At 58.0% G+C, this 23,312-nt stretch overlaps 5 protein-coding genes and 1 pseudogene across 5 annotated transcripts; all 6 read left to right on the forward strand.

Moving 5' to 3' along the window:
• Positions 1-595: 595 nt before the first annotated feature.
• LPMP_240620 (hypothetical protein) lies at positions 596-3,649 on the forward strand (the record flags this gene model as incomplete). The annotated part of the gene is made up of 1 exon (XM_010701101.1): positions 596-3,649. One exon carries the CDS (start codon positions 596-598, stop codon positions 3,647-3,649), a length of 3,054 nt encoding a protein of 1,017 aa, XP_010699403.1.
• A 936-nt stretch (positions 3,650-4,585) lies between these two features.
• On the forward strand, positions 4,586-6,865 carry LPMP_240630 (hypothetical protein; the record flags this gene model as incomplete). The annotated part of the gene is made up of 1 exon (XM_010701102.1): positions 4,586-6,865. One exon carries the CDS (start codon positions 4,586-4,588, stop codon positions 6,863-6,865), a length of 2,280 nt encoding a protein of 759 aa, XP_010699404.1.
• Positions 6,866-7,661: 796 nt separating this feature from the next.
• LPMP_240640 (protein kinase, putative) lies at positions 7,662-11,294 on the forward strand (the record flags this gene model as incomplete). The annotated part of the gene is made up of 1 exon (XM_010701103.1): positions 7,662-11,294. The coding sequence occupies one exon, from the start codon at positions 7,662-7,664 to the stop codon at positions 11,292-11,294; it is 3,633 nt and encodes a 1,210-aa protein (XP_010699405.1).
• Positions 11,295-13,425: 2,131 nt separating this feature from the next.
• Positions 13,426-15,063, forward strand: LPMP_240650 (myo-inositol/proton symporter (MIT); the record flags this gene model as incomplete). Its single annotated transcript, XM_010701104.1, has 1 exon — positions 13,426-15,063. The coding sequence occupies one exon, from the start codon at positions 13,426-13,428 to the stop codon at positions 15,061-15,063; it is 1,638 nt and encodes a 545-aa protein (XP_010699406.1).
• A 3,612-nt stretch (positions 15,064-18,675) lies between these two features.
• Positions 18,676-19,134, forward strand: LPMP_240660 (putative transmembrane protein; the record flags this gene model as incomplete). The annotated part of the gene is made up of 1 exon (XM_010701105.1): positions 18,676-19,134. One exon carries the CDS (start codon positions 18,676-18,678, stop codon positions 19,132-19,134), a length of 459 nt encoding a protein of 152 aa, XP_010699407.1.
• A 725-nt stretch (positions 19,135-19,859) lies between these two features.
• On the forward strand, positions 19,860-22,716 carry LPMP_240670 (annotated as a pseudogene).
• The last annotated feature ends 596 nt before the right edge of the window (positions 22,717-23,312 follow it).

A 23,312-nucleotide genomic window follows, 5' to 3' on the forward strand; every position in this document is an offset into this window, starting at 1 on the left:
GCGTATTCCCGTCGTCTTGCCCCGTGTGCGAGTGCGCGCAAGAAGACGCGGCCTCTGTGGGCCTTTTCTCTGTTCTCACGGCTTCCTCGTCATTTTCTGTGTGTGTGTGTGTGGATGGGTGTGTGAGTGGCTGCTGTTGTCATCGCTGATCGTCCTCTCTCTCGCCCCGCCGCTTGCCCGTGTTTTCTTCTGCTGTCGTGGCCGTGCTGCGACTCGCCCTTTCTGCTTTTCTCCTCCCCCTCGTCCCCCTCCCCCCTCTCCCCTCACCATTCAGTACTCCTCTGCCTCCCCCTCCCCACCACCACCACCACACACCTTTGGAACTCCGCTGCAGCCTGCGCCGCCCTCGATTGGTGACTTTGTCTGTGTCTACGTGTGTGTGTGTGTGTGTTTACGTGTGTGTGGGCGTGTGTGTGGGGGGAGGGAGGGAGGCCGTGCTTTGATTCCTATAATCAACTACGCGCATTATACAGAAGCGTTCTTACGTCCTACACGGAATTATACATACATACACATGGCCCTGTGGTGCTGTGGGGCGGGTGCCACCTCTAGTGTCACCTCCAAAAATGCGACACAGTTGCGCAACCTGGAGTCGATGGGCCTCTCGCGCGGCCACAGTCCGCGCCTGCGCTGCACGGAGGTGCAGATACCCGTGATTCTGAACGTGTACAGCCTGGTCGAGAGCAACAAGAGGCTGTCCAAGATGGGCATGGGTATCTTCCACACAGGCGTTGTCGTGTACGGTATCGAGTGGGGCTTCGGCGAGGTGGTGGATAACCCCAACGCTTCCGGGTTGTTTTGCGTCCCACCTGGGCAGGCCGCCGGCACCCTCTACCGCACCATCCGAATCGGCCACACCACCCGATCGCCCATGCAGGTGGACACCATCCTGCACCGACTCGAGAACGAATGGCGCAGCAGCGAGTATCACATCCTGCACCACAACTGCAACCACTTTGCCCAGGCCTTCTGCGACTTACTGAGCACCACAGAGAAACTGCAGGTGCCGTTGTGGTGTAACCGCGCCGCGCGCGTCGGCGACCGCGTCATCCCACGGCGGCTAGCGACCAAGGTGCAGCACATTATGGACAGCGAGACGCCAAAGGCGCCACCGCCGCCGGCGCCGACATCGAAGGTCAATGAGGTGCCTACATCGGTGGTGCCGCACGAGTGGTACCTGAACCCCAGCATCTTCCAACCGCCGCGGTACATCGACGAGAGCAAGCCACCCTCTGTGGGCATCGAAGATGTGCACAGTGGCACGCCCCCAGAGGCAACCGTTGGCGAGGGCGGTCCTCACCACAGCGTCGAGTACAGCGTTGTACCACAGCCGAGCTGCGAGCTGGCCGACGCCGGAGGCGTGCGCCCGCCCACCACCTGGCACGAGTCCTGCTGCAACACGGATGAGAACGGCAGCATCACGCACATGGTGACTATCGAGGAGCAACCCTCACTCCCCTCGTCTTCCCGGCGCGAGTCCGCGCGCAAGTCGACCGCATCTCGCCGCATGGCCAAGTCCACGCCAAAACGTAGTCCGCCACCGTCGCTCAGTATCGCCTTCAGCAGTGGTGGGGAAGACCGCGTGGTGCTGCCGTGCGTGCGGGCCTCGACAAGCCAGCCATACAGCGTAGTGCCAACCGGGTCGCCGCAGGTCTCGGAGCTTGGCCAGGATGTAGAGAACCTCCTCCATAGTGAAACGAGCGAGGAGCCGTCGCCGCTCATCGTGTCGCACTTGCCGATGATTCAGTCGCCCATCTGCGACACCGCCAACCCGCGAAAAGTGACACCGTCGGGCAGCATGACAAACCGGTCTCGCGGTGTATGCCTTGAGGAGCAGCAAAGCCAGCAGCAGCATATTGAGAGCTACTCGAAGAACGAGCACACAAACGCGTCCTCGAAGAAGCCGCTAAGCACGATGCGTGACTCGTCCATGCAGTTCACCAGCGCGGCGCTGTCCGATCACGAAGACGCCTCGGCACAGCCACCGTCTTCGTCCCTTTTGGCATCGCATGCCCTGGCGGTTGGCTGCATTACAAGCTTGTCGCCTACCCTACCGAGCCAACCACCCGAGGAAGTCACTTGGCGCAGCAGCGACGTGATGGCAGCCAAGCACGACGTCAGCATTGAGCTCACAAATGTGTCAAGCGAGGTGAGCAACAATCCGAAGGGCAACCTGGCGCCAGCCAAGCACAGCAGCCCAAAGGAGGAGCGGAACCGAGGAAACAAGCCGGAGAACGAGTTCAGCGACATAACTACTGCGCTGGTCTGCGATGCATCCCTCCCATTCACCACCGCCACAAGATCACCGGAGGCCGTCAAGCGCAAGAACAGCTCAGTGTGGAAGTTTCTCAAGAGCCAGTGTGGTCTCTCGAGTCATGCTGGAAGCGAAAAGGCGGCCCGCAAGTACCTCTCCACCCTACCGCCGAGTGACAAGGTATCCTTCCTCAGCGACGGAGGCCCTCATGTTGACGTCGTCCCCACGTCGCCGGCAAGCTCGGTGCCGTCCTCATCCTCCTCACTTCTACAGCGGGAGGCGACTCAGAAGGAGGCGGCCTCGGTAGTTGCTGATAGCGGCGCCGTCGCTGATCCTGCCGCAGATGCAGCGATGGTGCAGGGGTGGGAGAGGGACCACACGCACGTGCTCCCATCCGCCGCAGCAATACTTCCGTCGTCGCCCCAGAGTATGTCTCTCATCTTAGAAGACAAGGACAACGGGCATGACGCCATACCGAACGAAGTGCAGGATGCGAACGACACGGTACCGACGCCGACAACTCCTGCACAGCAGAACGTGCTCGTCATGCCGGGCCTGGGCGGCGGCTCGCCAGCGTCAACAACAGTGCTGCAGCAGTCATCCGGTCACGAGTCGACACAGCTCCCGCTGAACCGTCATCCGTCAGGTGCAGAGAGCATTACGGAGATGTTGCGAGAGCCTCCTGAGCGGCACCTGTCGCGCAGCGAGACGCCATCTGCGCAAGGCGGTGCACCTTCGCCTGTGCGTCTGCAAGATCTGAGTCTTGCAGCAACAGCGTCGCAGCCCATGGACAGTTCAGGACTTCAGCTCTCGCCCTCCGTTGTGACGCCAGAGCGACCTGACATCATCGCGAACAGCGAGGCTATGACGACCGGCTGCTCGCCTGCCGTGGCGCATCAGCAAGGCCGGCGCGGCAGCTCGTCGGCTGCGATGAGCGACACACCGCCTCCGCGAAGGGAGCAGAGCCAGATGCCCATCCCCGTTACTCAAAAGCAAAGCTGCAGTGACGAGAACGTGGCACCCGCGATTCAGCTGTACTTGAGCAGCGACGAGCTGGAGACACCGGTGGGCTGCAACAGCAGTTATCTCAGTGGAACAGCGGAGAGAGCTGGTACACCGTTGACGGCCAAGACGGCACACACGCCGATGGAGCCATTCTCGTGTCGACCTCCATCGTTGTACCGAGAGAAAGCTGTGACGGATGATGGTCGAATCAGCCAGAGCACATCCGACGACGGCAGTCAAGCCGCTCTGACAGAGCAGCATAGCCGGAACACCGAGCTGGAGGACCTCGTCAACTTCCGCTTGACGCAGTCGGAGAGCGCCCCAAAACTGGATGCGAAACGGTCACCTACTCCGCCCCCTCCCTCCCTCCCTCCCCCCCTCCCCATGTGACACCCAGTGAGTGACCAACCAGAGGCCAGCCACCCTTTTTTCTGTGGTATATGCACGAATCGCTGCCTTCGTTTCCCTGTCCGACCTCCTTGAAACTTGCGTGATGCCTCTCGTGCGAGTGTGTGTGTGTGTGTGTGTGATCTCCTGCCTTGATGTCCGCGAGCGCCAAAGGCACAATGCTGTACGGGGTGGGCGCTACCGCTACTTTTCCGCGCTGCCCCGCGCCTCTCCTCACTGAGCGGGTGCGCGTTGTGTTGTTTTTGGTGCTTTTTTTTTTTGCTTGACGCACACGTGAGGGTGTCTCTGACGCAGGCAGTCCTATGGGCCGCAAGCGCTCTTCGATCACCCCGGCACCTTGTTACAGCGGTCACCGCTTCCGCTGCCACCGTTCGCAACACCCTCCACGCCACACCAACTACACACCCTTCCCTCCCCCAGTGCGGCTCGACTGGCCGCCCCAGGCATAAATATTTCTCCCTCCTCCTCTCTGAGTCCTCAACTCCACCCTGCCCTCGAAAATGCGCCACGAAGAACAGCCACACGCCCAAAAAGACCGACGCGGAGCCTGCCGTAAAGAGGCCAAAGAGTGCCTCACCTGCACCCCAACCAAGCACCCGCAGGCCCGCCGATGGATAAGGAAGTGACCAGTGTTCCGGAGGGTGACAGTGCAGCGCCGCACACTCCAGCGGACTGCATGGTAGCCTCAGCTTTCTGCCCATCAGTAACGCCTCCATGAACGCGTGACGCAACAATTTGAAGCCACAACGTGTACGGCTTTCCTCTTCTTTGCATGGGCTCCTCATGGGGTCGCCCCAAACACGTTGTATAACACAACCGGCTGTAGATCATCCGCTCCTCTCTCCATGTTGTACCTCGACTTCTACCCCGACTTCTACCTCGACTTCTCCCCATCACGGACGCTCAGCAGTCAGTCCAATGTGGAAAAGCGCTCTTGCCCAAGTAGGCAACCGCGCCGGCAAGACGCTGCCACGCCCAGCGCCCCATACATTGCCGAAAGAGGTAGCAGCCGAGCTTCGCAATTCGCGCGTCTATTCCGGAAACCGCACGGACACGCTGTTTTCCCCTAAAGCCGACGCCCTTTGCGATTCACGCACTGATTACCTCACACATCTTCAGAGCAGCAGTCTTTACTCCTCCCTCTCAACATTGACACCAGTTGTGTGCACCACCGATGAGAACGACACTCTCTTACGAAGTGCAGAGAGGCTCTCGTTTCTCCATGCCCAGGAGACCTTTTGCGCCTTGATCAAAGCAGGAGAGGCGCAAAGCGCACTTCAGCTGACAACGTTTTGGAAGTACCGGAGGCCAAAGCGCTTAAGAGTGGCCCGTGCGAAGGTGAGGCAGGAGCTTGTTCGCACAATTCGCGCCTTGGAGGAGCTGAAAGACACCTCGACAATGAAGGCACTGATTGAAGTCATAAGCTCAGCCCTCAAGGAGCAGCAGCTTGCCCGCAAATCTTCGTTGCAAGCGGTGTCGCTAACACACAGCGACGTCTGCTCACCATTCATTGAATACAAGCTTTTTGAGCCCCTCGGCTCGACGGCAACCGCACACATCCTCGTCTGCGCCGCGGAAGCCGCATGCCGACTCGGTGATGGAGAAGGAATGTCTGTCTTGGAAAAGCTAGCCATTTTGGACAAGTGTGCCCATGTCAGCGCCACTAAGGCTGGGACAGCCCGCCTACCGTATCAGCTGTACCGTTTGCTTGAGGCGTGGACAGCTGAAAGAGTGTTGGATACAAAACTTGTTGGACAAGTCTGCCCCAACCTGCCCTCCAAGCTGGTGCATCCTTCTCACTACACTACCTTAGACATCCTCTCTCTCAGCGCCAAGGAGGCACGTTACATTCAAAGGAACTGGGTTTCGTGGGGCCTTTTTCAACCCTACTCGGACAAGCTGAGTCAGCTCTCAACATGGAGTGGCATGGTGAGTCGGCTGCTGGCTAGCTCAAAGGCGTTGCAAGCTGTTGAGGCAAAGTGCTTACTAGTAGCCCTGATGTGCGGCCCTGTAACACGTGCAACCACGCTCGACAGCCGCGCCATTACTGCTGCTCGGAAGAGTATTGTGAGACTTCTCCGTAGCTCACAGCCTGGCGTCCGCCGTCATGCTGCCGCAAGTCTACTGAAGAAACGGCACCTTTTCGCGCCATTGCGAATATCACCTCCAACAACGGCATACGTTTACCTTCAGTCTTTTCATTCTAAAAGTGCGGTGGACCCGACGCTCTGTAAAATCTGCGCAGCGCTTTTTTTCCGAATGTGCCGCGCCGGTCAGTACGTGGGCGCGGCACGGGTGGTATGGAATCATCTCTCTGTTGAATGCTCCGCCACCGCGGGACTCTTCAAGAGAAATACGATGGCGGTGGAACTTGCGGCAGTTGCAATGAGTCAAGCAATGCGTGAGGCGTGCGCCAAGAAGTATGGTCAGAGTTGGATGGGGTATCGCTCCCTGGCATTACTGCGTACAGCCGCCTCCACTTCTCAGCACGTTACGGTGATGCACTGCGTTCCCGTGTGTGTCGGCGCGCTCGAATGCGGCGTCCCTTTTGCGGCCGTGAGTGAGGCACTTTCACATATCTTTAGCGACGATGCCGCACAGAAAGCGTGGGCACTCAATCTGGTACGATTATGCTCCGATGCAGAGATGACACCGACACAGGTGAAGGCAAACCGTTGTGGGATCGCCACTGATGTTGCCTCCTATCTGGCGCAAGCGTGTCGCGTTCAGGGGAATAAAGACGGGAAGGCAACACTACAGACGCCTTCGCGGAGCAAACAGCTCGCCTTGTGGACAACACTGACGGCGCCGGACTCTAACCCTCGCTTGAATGCGCTGATGACGGCTGTCTATTTGGATGGCAGCGCCCGCGACTCCATTCTTGAGTGCACGTGGTGTCATCGACAGTCGCAGAACACGCGGGTTTTCTCTCAGAAGGAACGCGCAACCAAAACACCGCTTTCAGACATTTGGTATTGGGAGGTTGCGGCTGCCATGGCTTCGAACTGCTCCAGCGTTGAGAGCCTCACATCATTTCTGAAGTGCCTGAACCACCGAAAACCGCGTGGCGCCTCGTGCACTGGCGAAAACGCAGATAATGTTGCCGCACTCCTGTGTAGTGAGCTGGATGCTGACCACTGCACTTCTGTGGTCTCTCTAGGGCAATACCACCATTTTCAGTCTTCAGCGAGCACATAGGGTAGTTTGATGATACCTGGTGAACCTTTCTATCTCCGTCCAACGTGATGCCAGCGATGAAAGGGAGAACAACAGCAGCCGCTTCAGGGCATTATCTGAGACGACCTGTCAGCCGATCCAACAAGTCAGCGCACGGAGCTCCCATTACAGGTCGCTCACCCTCCGAGAGGTGCTCTCTCGGCTGAGGCACCCTCACGTAGCAGTAGGAGTATACCTTGTTGTGCGCGGCACTCCCACGTGTGTCCCTCCAACTGTTTTGTGGGCAGCAAGGGCGAATAACAACGACAAAACATAACAACCCAACAAAGCGGGCCGTCTCAGCAGGAACAACTCTTTGATCAGGTGTGCTGATGCCTCCACCGCGCGCTCGTTCGCCTCTGTCCGTGCTCCCTTCTCCACTCTCTCCGCTACTCGCGATGTACTGAATGCCTCTTCTTCGTCTCCGTCGCCTTTTCACCCCCTTCCTCCCTCCCCCTCCCTATAGACTGCAGAACACGAGTTGTACGATAGCGCTGCTTTAGGGTTTGCACCTAGGCTGTAGATGAGGTCCTCCGATGTTCTTCAGATCCATGAATCGACGCATGCGTTTCCCTTCGAGGTGTGTAACCTCCTTTTGGGAAAAGGTGGAGGTGGTCAGGTATTCCTCGGTCGCATTGGCAACTCAAACACTTACGTCGCCATCAAAAAGCGCTATGGCCGATACAGCGTGAATGGGGCTAAAGCAAACTGTAAGGTTGCGAAAAACTCGGGGCCTTCGCAGCCATTGCAGCGGGCAAGAAACCGCCTGTCGCCAAACATGCTCGTCTCATCACTTGGTAGTCACTTCATCTGCAGGGGTGAAAGCGATTTGCAGTCCCTAGAGGTTGGCGACAGTGTTCCTGTGTCCCAGCGAAGGGAGCTGGATCTCGGAGAGGAAAGTGTTTCACAAATCGCAGCTCTTTCTAATCAGCACGAAAATTGCACTGGAGAGATCTCTTCTGACGGCGCAGTAAAGCAAACGGCGGTGTCGTCAGTGATGGACGAAGTAGCAGTTTTGAATTACCTTGGACCTCATCCACAGATTGTTCGGTTTCTGGGTAGCTACACAACATCCAAGAACACGAGCTTTTTCACCATGGAGTTAATGGACAGCGATGTTGGACGGGAGCTGAGGGAAGGTAACGCAGCCCTGCACGAGGAAAGCGTGTGTGCTGCCATTGCGTACTCTGTTTTACTCGCGCTAGAGCAGATGCATTCGCACGCTGTAGCGCACCGAGACGTCAAGCCTGGCAATATTTTGCTGAAACGTCTCACCGAATCCGAAGAATGGGCGTGCATCTGGCTATCAAATGACGACCTCGGTGCATCTCTACTGACAAAATCGTCCTCCGGATCAGCTCGTCACCCGACACTTTGCACGCGCAACGCTGCATCGTATGTCAAGGCTGCATTGGGTGATTTTAGCGCGGCCCACAGCACCCGTTGCACAGACGACGCGGCTTTCGCCGATACTCGTGGAACTCTTCACTACAAATCACCTGAGCAACTCATGGGCAAGCGTCACCTCCTCTCGGAAAACGTTGCTGCTGTGGACCTGTGGGGGCTAGGTTGCACCCTTTACGAAATGGCCACCGGCGCGCGACCTTTCCCGGGTAGCAGTGAGCTGCAGGTACTCATGAGTATGTTAGATGCTATGGGAAGCGACATTCAGTCCTTTCCCGTGTCGACCAGGCACGCCACGCTCTTCGACGAAATTCCCGCATCGCCCGCGTTCGTCAACTTTTTACAGCGCCTTCTCTGCCTCGATCCGGCGCGACGCTGCACCGCGACGGAGGCGCTGCGCCACCCGTTTGTTGCCCCCATTCGCGACAGCGCCGAACACCAAATCCCGACCGATTGTCGACAGCGCGTAATCGGAATCCCACTAGCGCTCAAGTACGCGTCTTTCACGCACATTCCCGAGCTCCGCTTTACTCGCATTTCTCAGACCCCGTTGAAAGCGATGGACTCGACCCCTACAGGGCTCAGCGCCCCTCAGCAAGCTGTTTACAGCCGGCGTGTTGTGCCTCCACCTGCTTCAGACGCTGGAGCGGCGACTCTCTCCGTTGCTGCTGAGCGCGAGGTCATCGCTCCACCAAGATCCGAGTACCGAGACACGCATCCCTGGGGCGATGGACCAGCCACTACGGCATGGGGGCAAGAAGTGGATTGTGAGGACCATGAGGAAAAGGAGACACCATCGAAGAAACCGCCGCCGCCGCATTGCTCAGACACCACGGGGACTTCTTTCCTGAGCGAGAGTTCGTACCTGCACTGGAGCGAAATTCGCCCCATCGTGCGGCCTTCTGCGCCTCCGCAGGTATACTCGCTGCCGAAACCGCTCCAGCACAAGGACGACAAAGCACGGAGTAGCAGCGGTAGCAGAGCAGTGGCGTTTTTTGGAAATGCCACCGTTGGCAGCACACCATCCCCAACCATAAGTGGGAATAACCCGCAGCAACAGCTGCAATCCCTTTCGGGATCAAAGCATCGCACCGCCGCGATTGAAACCCAAAACACTGTCTCACGCGTCCTCAACATCAGCGACTCGAGCGTAAAAGGTGTGCGGGCAGAACGCAGTGCGTCACACGTCGACTTTGATCTCAGCCCCGTCCCAGCTACTCAGCTTTTCAGCACGGAGGCCGACACGAGTGCGTTTCTAGTACCGCACCCAGCCGCCACTTTCCTGCCTCGCCGTGCGCATCCGACTCTACAGCTACCAAACGGCAGCACCTTCACGGCAAGCAACCTGCGAGCCAACTTGTCCTTCGAGCACGAGAACCTTATGGTAGGCTGGTACGGCAGCAATGGAGCACCTACGTCTGCCGCACTCGGCGTCGCCAGTTCAACCAGCGCCATCCTTGCAGGCCATTGCAGTACTCCGCTCCAGCACCGCGGACGGCGCTCAACCGCCTTCTCTGGCCGCGCGCTTTGCTTTTCGGAAGAGATGGATCCCTTCGCCCGCCGTAGCTGGGGCTCTAGTGCTGGCCAGCAGAGCTGCCTGAACTCGCTCTTGACATCCCCGGCCCCTGTGGGGCGAGCGGTGGCCGAAGAATGTTCACCACAGCCGTCGCCTATTTGCCCTGTTGAGGTCGCTACACGGTCGCCGTCAGGGTTGCCTGTTGTGGCTGACCGCAGCGGCTTGTCTTTGGACGATTCTGGCGTAGGCCTGGGGTGGATTGGGGTGCCCCCAGCGGTTGCGGCAGTGCAAGCGAGCATCTGCGGTGACGCCTCTGAAGCGGCGGCGGCGGCGACGGTGCCGGCACTGGTGTGCGATGTCAGTAGAGGTGCAGAGGCAAGTGCAGCGGTGGCGCCGATGTTTTGCTCGGCACACCTCCAGCCTTCGTGGAATGCAGGCCACCCCATGGCGTCCGGCAGCGCGCAGTCTTCAAACTCGCCGTGGGCGCACCACCTAAAGTCACCGCCTGATGGCTGCCCGCGCAGCCCTGCGTGCTCCACTGTCGCATCGGCAACAGCCGTAGCATCTATCGCTGTAGCTGATCAACCAGAGGCACCGTGCAGCAGCCAACTGCGGCGGCCAACGACAAGCCTCCCTTTGACTAGCGCCAGAGACGTATCGAGTTCGCGGACGCTGCCACTGCCGATCCCGCTCTCGGTGGCCACTGTCCGCCAGCCGGTATCGCCGTCGCTCTGCACACCGACGCTACGATCGCGCACGCCAACCAACCGCGCGCTCCATGAGACGCCACTCACACAACGCTTCTCTTGTCCTACGTCTACGCTGCGGACAGGGCGCACTGGCCATAAGAACGGCCATCTGTGGGACAGCTCGAAGCCACTGGGTCCCCCCACGTCTTGCGTGAACAGCGGTGATACTCCCATCGCATCTTCGTTCTTGTGCCATCGGGATATAAATGTACCAGCAACTCATCTGACGCACAGAGGCTCCATGAGCGTTGGCTTGCCAGGATCTGGCAGTGGTGCCGCACCGGCACTGCTGGGCACGGCCGCGACGTCGCCGGACTTACTGGCTGTGTTTACCTACTCCTCTCAGTATCACTGCACGCCGTCGTCACGCTACCCTGCACCTGAGAGTGCTCTGCCGACCAGGGGCGATGGTTCCCACCACCCAGTAGCGGCGATTGAGGCCTCTTCAATGCCTACTGCCACTGTCGTGCGTGCATTGGAGAAAGAGTCTTCCACAGGGGGCTCACACACGCCGCTGCCTGGGCATGGCTCCGCATCGCCCCCCTCGCGACGTTGCGATGTTCCATTGCTCCAGCTGAACCCCGCCAGCCTTGGCCGAAACCTCCAGTCAGTGAAAGGCCACGAGAGTGAGTGCATCGAGACGTCACAGAGCAAGCAACGTGGGTCCATGAAGCGAGCGCGCGAGGAGGCTATGAACAGCGAGGACGTAGCCGCGGTGCGGCAGAGCGCGCGGGTGGTGTGACATCCAGTGTTAGGTCCCCCACTCATTGACCACACACGCACGCCTTCTAGGGGATGCGTATTGGTACGGACCTGCTTCAATCCCGATGCTTGACATGGCTGACCGCTCACTTCCACTCTATGCGGATGCGACGCCTGCCCGGATCTCTGCCTGTCTCCTTGGGCAGTGTTTGCGTGTCCCACCCACCCACCCACCCCTCAAACTCTCGGGTACGTGGTGGCGACACGCCGCGATGAGCCTCTTTCCTGTTTCGCTCTTCGCGGCCCTTTGAAGGCTTTACTTCCGCTTCACACCCCCTTCCGCTTTAGAGGCACACCTACACGTACAGTCATTACATGTTTCTTTTCCTGGACTGCTTTGATGCGGCCTTGCGGTGACGGATGGGCAGAGCAAGCGGCGAGGAGGTAAAAAGGGGAAGAGAGGAGTGAGACAGTGACGCTGGCGGTGAGGCGCTTCTTCTGGCGTGCCTCTTCCGTGCGCGAACCCGACTCGCCTCTTGGCCTCCCCTTTCGTATCGACCGCCTCTGCTCTCTCTCTCTCTCCTTGCTTCCCTCCCCATCAAACATGTGTTTTCATTTTTGTTTGTTTGCTTCTTCTCTCTAGACATCTGCACCCTTGTGCTTGGGCTACCCAAGCACCACTACCACTAGCGTCGCGGTATTTCATTCATGTCTTCCCCTCTCCCTCTTACCACGCTTCTCCAACTTCCATCGTAGTTACACACAGGCGCCAGATGAGAGGCACACGTACACACGGCAGGCTTTCATCTTCCCTCTCCCTCTCCTTCCCCAAGCTCACTAACACGCTCGCCGCACACTTCACTCTCAACGGTGGTTTTTCTCTTCTTTCCCGTACTTCTCTGCCCTTTACAGTACTTCTCTATGGTTTGTGTTTCTTTCGCTCGTCTCTTCCACATAGCCTCTCTTTCATAGATGTTGCACACGTGCGCTGTTGGAGTCATCGTCTTGGCAGCTTGATGTGCTCTTTCCCCTCCTCGTCCTACTGTTTGGCTTTGTCGTGCGGCCGCAGTTTGTTGCCCTTCTCATGTATCCCGGTTACATCTCTCTCCTTTCCACACTACTGTGCACACCGACCCACCCACTAACCTTCCCCTACGTCTCCTCTCCGGGTACCCTCTCTCTCTCTCGGGCTTTTCCCTCATCATCGCTTGGGACGGCCGTGGTTCATGGGCGCTTCACTGATATGTACAAACAAACAGGCAGGTAGCTGCGTAAGCCACAGCTCATGCACACGTGTGTGTGTGTGTCACCTCACCAACAGGCTGTTTGGTGCTTCTGTGTGCTCTCCTCTCTACCTCTTGTCATGTACTCCTCAAAGGCAAAAACTTATGTTTTCACTCCCATGGGCCACGTCCACGGATTTCACACGTTTCTTGGGGATCTTCTGTACTCCCCTACCCCCCTGCCTCCCACCAGGTAGACCATACCACCGCTCCCTGGTACCGCATTCCCTCCGTTCTCCTCTCCCTCGGAGAGAAAGAGTGCCGTGTCGTGCCCGATAGCAACAGAGACGCTCCAAAGAAGGGAAAGGGGTGCAACGCGGGGGGAAAGAGAGAAGGGCGAAACCGAATTCCTCTTCGGACTCACCCGCCCCCCCCGCCCCCTTCATTTAAGCGGATCTTGTGCGCACCTTCCCGCTAGGTCTACCTCATCTTGCAGGGTTGTCACACACACGCTGCTTCGGCTGCTGCTCCCCCCCCCCTCTCGCTGCTACGGCGTTCAACGGTACATGTGTGTTAATGTAGTTTTCTGTGTCTCCTCTCTTTACATTCCCTGACACCGCTGTTCTTCCCCCTCCCCCCTTTCTTCTCACCACCACCGGTACGGTACTCTACGTCCTGCCACACATACACACCGCCATTGCCAACGCATTACGCGTACACTCCGACACAATCGTACAGTTAAGAAAAACAAAAGGGAAAGCAGCTCGAAGAAGCGGTGAACCACAAAATCCACCCACCCACCCACACGCACACATCGCACCGCAACGCGAAGAATACCTCCGCCTTTTGCTTAAATAAGCCGGCGCAGACGCGCACACGCACACGCAGGCACACACTCGTAGAGTACACCAACTAACAAGGAAAGGAAAGCAGCACAACAAGCGCACGATGCGAGCGTCTGTCATGCTCTGTGCTGCCTTGGGTGGCTTTCTTTTCGGCTATGACACGAGTGTCATCAACGCCGCCCTTTTTCAGATGAAGGATCGCTTCGGCTTCGGCGAGCACTCGTGGCAGTACGCCCTCATCGTCGCCATCGCCATTGCTGGTGCCTTTGTCGGGGCATTTATTTCCGGCTTCGTCTCCGCCAGCTTTGGTCGCCGCCCGTGCATTGCCGTGGCCGATTTTCTGTTCATTGTCGGCTCCGTGCTGATGGCGGCGGCCCCGAATGTGGAGGTGGTGCTCGTGTCGCGCGTCATCGTCGGCTTGGCCATCGGTATTAGCTCTGCCACTATTCCAGTTTACCTGGCGGAGGTCACGTCCCCGCAGCACCGTGGCGCCACCATCGTTCTAAACAACCTGTTCCTGACAGGTGGTCAGTTTATCTCGGCCAGCTTCACCGCCATCATGGTCATCTTTACGAGCAATAATGTCGGTTGGCGGGTGGCGATTGGTATCGGCGCGCTGCCAGCTGCCGTTCAGATGTTCTGCCTCCTCTTTTTCCTTCCAGAGAGTCCGCGTTGGCTTCTCTCGAAGGGGTACTCGGACCGTGCCAAGGCTGTGGCGGCTGAGTTCGATGTGGACCTCTGCGAGTTTCAAGAGGGCGATGTGGTGCCCTCTGTCAGCATCGACTACCGTCCGCTGATGGCGCGTGATATGCGCTTCCGTGTGGTGCTCAGCTCTATGCTGCAGATCATCCAGCAGTTCTCTGGCATCAACACCATCATGTACTACAGCTCTGTGATCCTCTACGACGCCGGCTTTCGAGACGCCATTATGCCAGTCGTGCTTTCCATCCCACTCGCCTTCATGAATGCCCTCTTCACGGGGGTGGGCATCTTCACGGTCGATCGCTTTGGTCGCCGCCGCATGCTGCTCATCTCGATCCTCGGTTGTCTTGCCCTGCTGGTTATGATTGCCATCATTGGGTACTTCCTCGGCACACGCATTCCGTACTCCGTCGGTGGGTGGCTTTTCTTGGCGCTGCTTGCCGTCTTCCTTGGCTTCTACGCGCCTGGCATTGGCTGCATTCCGTGGGTAATCATGGGCGAGATCTTCCCAACGCACCTGCGCACATCGGCGGCGTCCGTCGCGACCATGGCGAACTGGGGGGCCAACGCGCTCGTGTCGCAGGTTTTTCCACTCTTACTCGGCGCCATCGGTGTCGGCGGCACCTTCACAATCATCGCCGGTCTCGTGGCTCTGGGCTGCCTGTTCGTGTACTTCTTCGTCGTGGAGACGAAGGGACTCACACTGGAGCAGATTGACAACATGTTCCGCAAGCGCGCCGGCATGCCGGCGCGCTATCATGAGGAAGGTGAGAGTGGAACCCGCGACGACAAGGGCGGTGAATTCGGCCGTATGGTGACAGAGGACGCTGGCGACCTGTCCTCGTTGTGCAACCAGAGCGTGGAGCCTGCCAAAGCCGTGGTGGACGCCTTTATGCCGGCTGTTATGAGTGATCGTCCCGGCACGTCTAACGAGGATAAAGAAGTAGCGAAGGCCTCCTCCTCAGAACCCCAGTCGTTCGCAAACCAGAACGAGGAGCAGCAAACGGCTGCCACCAAAGTTTTGCGTGAGCGCAAGTAGAGAGACCCTAAGCCCGCTTTCTTCCACCACGACTCTCTCCTCTCCCCCTCTCTGCACCATCACCACCAACCTCGTACAACCCAGACAGGCCTATATATGCGGCTCGCGGAGGTGGTGCGCGGCACGGGAGGAGGAGGAGGAGGGACGCAAAGGGAAACGAGACACGTACGTTCGCACACCTGCGCAACACACATTAGCGTGAAAGAGGAGTGTGACCCGGCGCTGCTCAAAGATGGGGGTCTAGTCCGCTTCTCTTCTCCCCTTTTGTTTTCTCTTTCACCCATTATGTCCGGGTTGTGTGCGCCTGTGACCCGTGCGTCTCCCGCAGGGGTCGGTATCTCTTGGCACCGTGCCCTCTCTCTCTGCGCCTCAGGGGAGGTGGTCCTTTCGTCATCCAGTTTGTGTGTGTGCGTATGTGTACGAGAGCGAGAGTTTTTTTGCGTTTAGTGTCCGCTGGGCATATGAGCGCAGGAGTGAGGAGGGGAGGGGGGCCTGCGATCCCACACTCTCTATATCGCCCACACATCGCTGAAAGCTTTTCTGTGCTCCCTCCCCATTTCCCCCTTTTTCCATTTCTATTCGGGTGTCCTAAGTGTATCCCTTTTGTGGATAATATGATGATATGTTCGATAAATTATTTCTCTCTCTCCCCCCTCCCGCTGCTTCTGTGTAGCTGTGTGCTCTGTCTCTCTGTCTCTTACCCTCGCTCTCAGTCTCTATTATTTATCTTCTACTGTGCTCCAAGTGCTCCTCTGTCTCCTCCCTCGGTATTTTCAGAGCGGAAATTTTCTCGTTTTTGCTTTCCTTGGCGCCCAACCCATTCCTCCTCCTCTTCCCCCATTCCACTTGCGTGTCTGCGCCTTCCTCCTCCTCACATCACCTACTCGCTGTGCCCTCGCCCACCCCCTCCCCCATCTCCCGCTCTTTTCGCCTTCGCTCCGCCCCCTTCCTCCTCTCTTCCTGCCGCATCATTAACGCACACAGGCGCCTGAACACGTGTGTGTTTTTTTGCAGTCTGAAGAGGTAGGGAAGAGAAACAGAGAGACTAGAGGCGGTTGAGGAGCTCCGCCCTCTCCCCCCCCCCACACACACACGCACGACAGACACATGCGCACATGCGATGAAGTGTTTGATGCGCGGTTTGTTTGCTGTGTTGAAGGGCGCTTGCTCCTCTATCCTCGGCTCTGCCAGGGATATGATGTCATTTGCGCTTCTTTTCTTCGTCCCTCCCCCGCCCCGCCCGCGGCCTTTCGCCTTTCTTGCCGCCCGTGTGACACCAACTTCGAGCCTCGAACTCGCGCCGCCGTCTCTCTCTCTCCCTCTCCCCCTCTCCTAGTCCATCTATCCCCCCACCCCTTGTGTGAACGAATACGCCCTCAGCTGAATCAAAGCAAAAGGGGGGTGGGGGTTGCCATCATCCCTCGATGATGGCCTCCCCAAACTCTTCTCTTATGCTCTTCCTTCCACATGTCACTTGACTGCGCAGATGCGGCTGTTTTTCATCCGCGGGTGCATGCAGGTGCGGCTGTGACGAGCAACAATCGGAGAGGTGAGGAAAAAGAGGAGGAATATGTCGGCAGTGGAGCATCGTTTGCAGAGCGATTGGGCGAGCGACAGTAGGGAGAGGGACAGGACATAGGGAAAGCGGGGGGGAACAGGTGGTGCGTGAGTGTTGCCCTCCTTCCTCTCCCCACCGCTTTCGCGAGATGTCTCTGGTTGCCATTCGGCGAAAAGGTAAACAAGTAAACCATAGAGAGCGCGCGCGAGAAAGGAAAGAAACGACGAGAAGAGTGTAGGGGGGAGTTGCACACTCGTTACCTCGCCCCCACCCTACTTTTATGCTACATTCACGCTTTTCGTGTGGGTGGGTGTGTGAGAGGGTGTGGGTGCCGCGAAGTTTGGGGAAGACGCACTGCCTCTTCTTGTGTCATGCTGCTGAACTCACAGCTCTTTATTTGTATGCAGAGTCTTCGCGCTTTCTCCCTACATATATATATATACATATATTGACCAGGTACTCACTTCAAGTAGTTGCTGCCGTCGCTTTCACGTCTGTGTGCGCGCGTCGCTCTCCTCCTCCTCCTCCTCCCCTCCCTCCGAAATTCGCCGCCTTTGTTTTACTGCCTTCCGCTTCTCCCCCCCCCCTCCCCCTCGCCCGAGTGTGGCCCCCTTCCGTCTATTCGGCTCGGCGCGTCGCGTTAGTGGCCGCGGAATGTTCGGAAGGCAAACGAAAAACGCATACGCACACACAAAAAAAGAAAAAGCAGACAAAAAGGAGGTGCAGATGCAACAGAGAGTGTGAGCGAGCGAGAGACGGGAATTCCTCCTGCGCTTTCTCTCTCTCCCGCTCCCACCCTGCATCTAGGCGGGTGTGTGGGTGTATGCCTCGATGCCACCCCCCCCCCCCCCCCGCGCGGTACGTACGGCTTTGACGCCTCGTCTTCCTCATCGTGACCCGTCGCACGGCTGTCGCTTTTTCTTTTCCGTTTGTCTGTTTGCTCCTTCCTCGACTCCTCCTAGCCGGTCGCTTTCGCTTGAGGCCCACGAATATGCACCGAAGCTGGTGGTGGTTGTCCGTCTACTCCCTCCTCTTTTCTCGGCTCTCCTTGAATCGAATAGGCGGGTACATCTTTGTCCGTGCTTGCTCGCTGGCTCACTTGGCTCTCTCTCTCTCTTTCGGATGCGCTCTTGTGGAAATCTCTGACGATAAGCGAGGAAGGTGACAAGAGCGTCTCCAAGAGGATTCGATAAGAGCCGCAGCAGCTATGCAAGCACACGCACGCACGCAGATACCCGCGGCAGCGACAGGGATGAAGCGGAGTGAGTGAGTGAGTAAAGACACTCCGATTACACCTCTCCCTTCCTCCCGCAACCTTCTGTTTGTTTGTTTGTTTGTAGTTTAGAGTCACACAGAATGCAAAGGACACTATTAAAGGCAAAAAAAGAAAGCGCACGAGCGACACACAGGCAGACCAAAGGTGAGCACAGAACGAGAGGGTGACTCCCCACCCCCACCCACCGTGGAATGGAGAAGTGAATTCCTCCCTTGCCCCTTAGAAAAGAAAAAAGAGTCTGCCGTCTATCACTTCTTGACGAGGTGTACATGGGCAGATCTGAGCAATGCTCGTCTTCCTCCGCCTGCTCGTCCCTTGGCCTTTTCTCTTCGCTATCGTGTGCGTGGGTGCGTACCTTCCTGTGTTATTGTCTCCGTCTCTTTTGCTCTATCACACATGTCTCCTTCCGTTCCCCTCCCCTCCCCCTCTTCCTTTCTCTCCGTCGCCTTTGCCCCCCCCCCCCTCTCCTATTCATGGGCATACACACGCATACCGGCGCACACGCTCCCTTCTGCTTCGTTCCACGGCTACAGTGAAGGGCACCCTCTCGTTGATACACCGGTGTATTTGTGTGGGGGTGTAAATCAACGCGCCTCTTGCCTCCCATCCAGCTACTCCTCGCACTCATGGTTGCGGTGTGTAGGTCTCTGCATGCAAGCCCTTCCCTCGCCGCTCTTTCACGCTGAAATATGCACGCACGCACACGCATAAACACACCAGTACAAGCACATATTTACCCACCGCACCACATCACCTGTAGCACAAGACGGTCGAGACGATGCTTCACCTTTCTCACATCAATCGCTTCATCGCGCCAAGCAGCTTGTCGCCTGAGCCTTCACAGCTCCTGCGCAGGCGGCAGAAATCGACCGTCACCACCAGCGGCAACCTCCACGCATTCGTGATGGAGTATGACCACCGCAGCGCCATGCCTCGCCTCCGCCGCGGCCCTTTTCACGGAGACTTCTTTTCGCGTTATTTGTTCAGTGGCTCGCTCGTGGCTGGCGCTTTCACAGCCGGTGGTGTCGCCCTCTTTGTGCTCACCATTGCGTACAACATCGGCAAACCCGTTCTCGATGCCCACCGGGAGCTCCTCTGGAAGAGAGCGGACGCCGCCAACGGAAGGCGCAGCCGCGAAAACGTAGAGGGGCCGGCGGCAACAAAAGAGGACGACGACGACGCCAGTCCAGTGGAGGAGTTTGACGACGTCATCGAGATGGAGCAAGCTGAGGGCTAGTCCCACTCGCATGCAAAACAGGGGCTTGAGAGAAGACTGACACTGCTCGCTTGGCACAGAATGACGTCGATGACAGACCTCGTCTTGTGGACCCGTGTGCATGTCTGTGTGGGTGTTCGTTCTAGGTCTCTCCCTGTCGACGCAATCTTCTTCTTGTTTGTCTGCTTGTTTGCTTCGTATAGGCGTTGGTTTTGCTGAATGTGAGTGATGATGATCACGTCGATGTTGTCACTGCGACCTCTGCTGTATCTGCTGAGCACTCGCTCTCTCTCTCTCTCTCTCTACTGTACAGTCTCCTTGCGCAGCGATGGCAATTTGAAAAAGTAGCTGATCTCCTCCACCGCTCCACGCCTCCTCCCAATCCATCCATAACTTTCTATGCATCACTCCTCACCAGATTGAGCACACACGCACACACACACGTCTGCTGATGCGTAACAGGAATGTCTCTTGGAGAGTGACAGACGCCGAAGTCCTCGTCTTCCTGCTGTCTTCTGCGCCCTATTTTGCCATACATGGCATGTCTGCAGCTGCACTGCCTGGCTACTGTAGAATGCAGACTTTGGCGACGTGCTGCACGCTTACATGCGGCAACGGCAAGCGTGCGTTGATCATTATGTGGCACAACCGCCCGCGATGGCACATCGTTCAGCAACCTTTTCTTTGCCCTCTCCCTTGATCTCTCGTACCCCACCACCGGAACTGGTGAGTGCACACACATTCGCATGGTCGTGTACCACGACCCACACACCCACATGCGTATATACATACATACGCATATATATATATATATACGCATCCTATCTGCGAACACAAGGCAGGCTAGAAAAGGGGGCAAAAGCGACGGCAGCCGGCGGCCGCTGCCAGCGACACTCACTTGTCTGTCTTCTCCTCCTCTGCGGGGTTGCACGAGATGCAGAACGAACGCCGACGGGTGTAGTGCGTCGACACGGTGCGATCCGCATTTAAATCCTTCGTCCCTCTCTCGCTTAGAGGTTGTCGGCGCAGAGCATTCATGCCTGAGCAGCATCGGCAGCAGCGCCCTCCACCGCGAAGAATCGTCGGTGGTGCGCCGGGAGGACTTTCTGTCCCCTGTTCCGAACCTCTGTCGCGTCGCCAGCTCTGATGAGCACCATAATGGCAGCAAGTACAGCCAGTTCTTCCCTGTAAATCAACGTCAGCGTCAATCGGCTGGTAGCGCAGGCGTCGGTATTACGGTCATTCAGAAGGCAACTTGCTGCCACAACTGGCCTCAGGTGATCCTCGGTGCTACTTCTGCCATCATGTTCCACCTTGTTCTCTGCATTGGTTATGCCCTTTGCATTCTCGACACCCCGTACGGCCAGCACATCATGAACGGCGTGCTGCTCTCCACCGTCACGCACCCGCAGAGCCGCCTGCGGTCAGTGCTCTACATGGACACCGCTGTCGATTGTATAACGCGCGTGCAGCAGCGCTAGGTGGTGCAGGGGACCTTATTCGTGGGCCCCAACCAAGATTCACGTGCACGCACAGTGGAAATTCCTGGAAGAGGCATCCACAGGTGGACCTAGTGCCAGAGTCAGTGCTAAGAGCGCCAGCGCCAGAGCCATGCTGTCGTGCCCGTACGCCTCGCATGGAGTAACCAACCCAGCGACGAAGTAGGTGGCATCGACCACACGACAAGAGGAGACTAGCGGCGTTTCGTGCCCCGCAGCAACGTCCACGCCCCCGATGTCCCTCTCGACAGCACCTCCTTCGACGGGCGCACTGTCAACTCAACTTCGCCGACGCCTCGTGGCCGCCTCGCACGGGCGCCGTGTCCTGCACTGGCTCACCATATCATCATCGTCACCGTTACCCATTTGCTGGTTGGCGTCACCTATTTTGTGCGCCTGCTCGCCGTGTTGGGTGCTGTCTTTGCTCCCCCCCTCCTCCCCACCAGTGCCCATTCGACCTGCCGACACCCTTGTCAGCTGAGTGGGACGCCTGTGGCGGGTTTCGGCCATTTGATTCGTCACGGTGGGCCTCATTCTCAACAGGACAGCTGATGTACTGTCCATCAGCGAGGCTGGGCGACGCATCACGTCCGCTGCTGTGAGTGGCAGTGACGGGGGATGCAGTAGTAGCGCCTCCCTCTGCCCCTAGCGCCTGGGACGGACTCGTGAAAGCAGTGGATGTAGAGCACTGCACCCTGACTGCGCCGGCGGCGAAGATGGACGTCACGAGCAGCGGCAGACCAATCGCGGAGGATGCAACAGCGGAAGCAGCCGTGGCGGCAATGGCGCACGCCAACGTGGATGCGCTGAGTATGCTAGACGAGCACCGCAGTCGCATCGAGACCTTTCTCATGGCCAAGATCCAGGACCTCGTCGTGCAGGAATTAGCTGACATGTTGAGCAACGGAAACGTCTCGCAGGTGATTGAAACTCTCATGAAGGCGCTTCCACCACCGCTGCGCTCGGTGGTAACGCGCGATGACTCAGTGCTCCCTGGAGCTGAGCTGTCCGCTAACAATGGCGCCACCTCGTCAATGAACGGAGGAGAGGACGTAACTCATGACAAGGCTACCGCGCAACCGGTCTCGTGGCGTGGCAGGCTGGCGAATGCACTTGACCTGCACTCCGCAAGCGCCATCAAGTCGCTTGTCTACGACTCCCTCTCGGGCTCGTCTGCCGGGGCTCTCAATGGCATAAATGACTCAAGCATCAGCGGCACGATGGCGGCGGGCCACAAGGGGGAGATCGACTGGCTCACCGTATCCCGCCCTATCGCGTCTCGTCCTTCTGCCCTACGTCGAGTATGTGCTGGGTCTGTTCTTCCGAGTCGGCTCCAATCTGCTCGGCGTCTTCGATAACATCTACGCCGGCATTCTCTTTATTTTCTGCTACCGCTACCTCACCCCTCTGGAGCATACAGTGCTATACTACGGCGTGGCAAAGCTGCTGCGCGTGATGCAGCCGGAGCTGGGTGACTACCATGCCCGCAGCATCGAGCAGGACATCACAGTCTCACTCATCACACTTCTGCAGTCCTTTGGGCACCTGACTTGGTTTCACTTTTGCACCACGTTCCGTGCCTTCACGTTGTGGGGATTCCCGACGCCGTTCTTGCTGGGCCTCGTCTCTGTCGTCCTGGCGCTCTTTCCAGTTGTATGGAAGTGGTTGAGCCCCTGCTCCATCGCGTTTGTGCACAGGCTAGTGCAGCCTATATCGCTCATCAACACCAAGGAGATGAGTTTCAGTGGCAACAATAGGCCAGGGGAAGCGTACCCGCCTGCTGCTGTTGCCACCGTCGCTCCTCTCTTCTCGCCCCCGCCTGGTCGACCATGGATCGAGGTTCTTGTGTGGGGCGAGCCGCACCTCCTCAACTACACACGGGCCCTCAGTTGGGGCTTGGCCGTACTGCTGGAGTGCAGCGACGAATGGCTTCTGTGCGTCTCTCGAAGACTGCGCGGCGGCTTTGTCATGGAGGCTGCTGGTAAGGGCTGCAAGCAGCTGCAGCCCTGTGCGATTGGCACTGGGCTTTGTCGCCTACGGCGCCCACGGCATCGTCTTCGGACCCTTGACGGTCATCGTTGCGCGTGTACTCCTCGACAACTGAGACATCGTGCTGGCGAACCGCGATCCCAGCTTCCTGAGCCTACCACTGTCCTCGTTTCTCCGCGAGAAGGGGGAGGAGGACGCGGAGGAAACCTGGATGGTGGAATCACCATAGCGCCGCCACGCATGAGCGAACTTACCCATTCGGAAACTGGTGAGCGCAGCAGCTTCGTACGTACACATCTTTGAGTATACACGTAACGTGATATCCTTGGGGTGGACACGGACACACACCCCTTCCCTCCCCTCACGCATCTGCGCATCTTACCAGCATCCGTAGATGCCCGTATCAACGACGAAGGGGAGGGAAGGCGTTAGAAAAGGCACAACGCTGGTTGCTCTGTGGGCTCGCCGCTACCGCACCGTCCTGGACACGTGGGCACCCGGCAATTTTACCTTGTTCTTGAACCGAAGCCACCGCGCTGTATGCACGCGAGGCCGAGTTGAGCGTACTAAGTGCGACTGCAACTATGGCAGGAATGTGCCGGCTGATGAACCACACCGCCTTTCAGCCGTGTTCACCCTTTTTCCTCTTCCCCTGTGACGGCCGAAGTCGTCTCATCCTGGCATTTCTTCGAGTCATGACGCTTATTGGAA

The sequence above is a fragment of the Leishmania panamensis genome, assembly GCF_000755165.1.
Source record: "Leishmania panamensis strain MHOM/PA/94/PSC-1 chromosome 24 sequence".
Classification (NCBI taxonomy): Eukaryota; Euglenozoa; class Kinetoplastea; order Trypanosomatida; family Trypanosomatidae; genus Leishmania; species Leishmania panamensis.